This window comes from Sinocyclocheilus rhinocerous, unplaced genomic scaffold, assembly GCF_001515625.1.
Source record: "Sinocyclocheilus rhinocerous isolate Xijiao unplaced genomic scaffold, SAMN03320098_v1.1 scaffold1290, whole genome shotgun sequence".
NCBI lineage: Eukaryota > Metazoa > Chordata > Actinopteri > Cypriniformes > Cyprinidae > Sinocyclocheilus > Sinocyclocheilus rhinocerous.
This window is the reverse complement of record NW_015652269.1, coordinates 172,583-173,143: the sequence shown is the minus strand read 5'-3', so window position 1 is coordinate 173,143 and position 561 is coordinate 172,583. Positions and strand designations below refer to the sequence as shown.

Genomic DNA, 561 nt, shown 5'->3' with positions numbered 1-561 from the left:
CGTGGTGTTTGTAGTCAGTTTGTAGTCCGTTTGTTCATTGGTTCCCCTTGATTAGTCTACCCAGGTGTGTCTTATCTTGTTACAGTTTTTGCCTATTGCTTGAACACTACCACATCTAAGCCGGTTCACAGTTGCATCCATCATAAGGACATTCAGACTGGAAAACAGGTATGTCTTCAACTCTCCACTCCAGACTGTATCTACAGTATTTACAGTACTGTACCGTATCACATTACTGTATCACATGTACTGTATTGCAAGTTGGCTAGTGCTCCTTTTGTAACAAAAAATGGTAGTTTTGTGGAACATATAGTACATAGCACTGTACCATTGAGATGTTACAGTACTGTATACAGTACTGTAAAAAAAGGCCGGTCACATGACCTGACCCGTCACATCCTGGAGTAGGGCACTTTCTGAGTGACAGAAACCCACCTGTTCTGTTTTCTGCATTGTTTTGTCTTGCCGGTTTGATTATTTTCACACCAGTGTATTAAACTAGTGGTGTTAAAGGGGTCCTATTATGCTCTTTTACAAAGTCTTGATTTTGTTTTGGGGGTG

General features: G+C 40.8%; 1 protein-coding gene across 1 annotated transcript in view; it reads right to left on the bottom strand.

Moving 5' to 3' along the window:
* Nucleotides 1-561, bottom strand: part of LOC107714262 (lethal(3)malignant brain tumor-like protein 1) — a 20,144-nt gene that overhangs the window by 1,463 nt on the left and 18,120 nt on the right. The window contains exon 18 of the mRNA XM_016520074.1: nucleotides 360-416. Within this exon, the coding sequence (XP_016375560.1) occupies nucleotides 360-416 (57 nt within the window). The remainder of the gene's footprint in view (nucleotides 1-359; nucleotides 417-561) is intronic.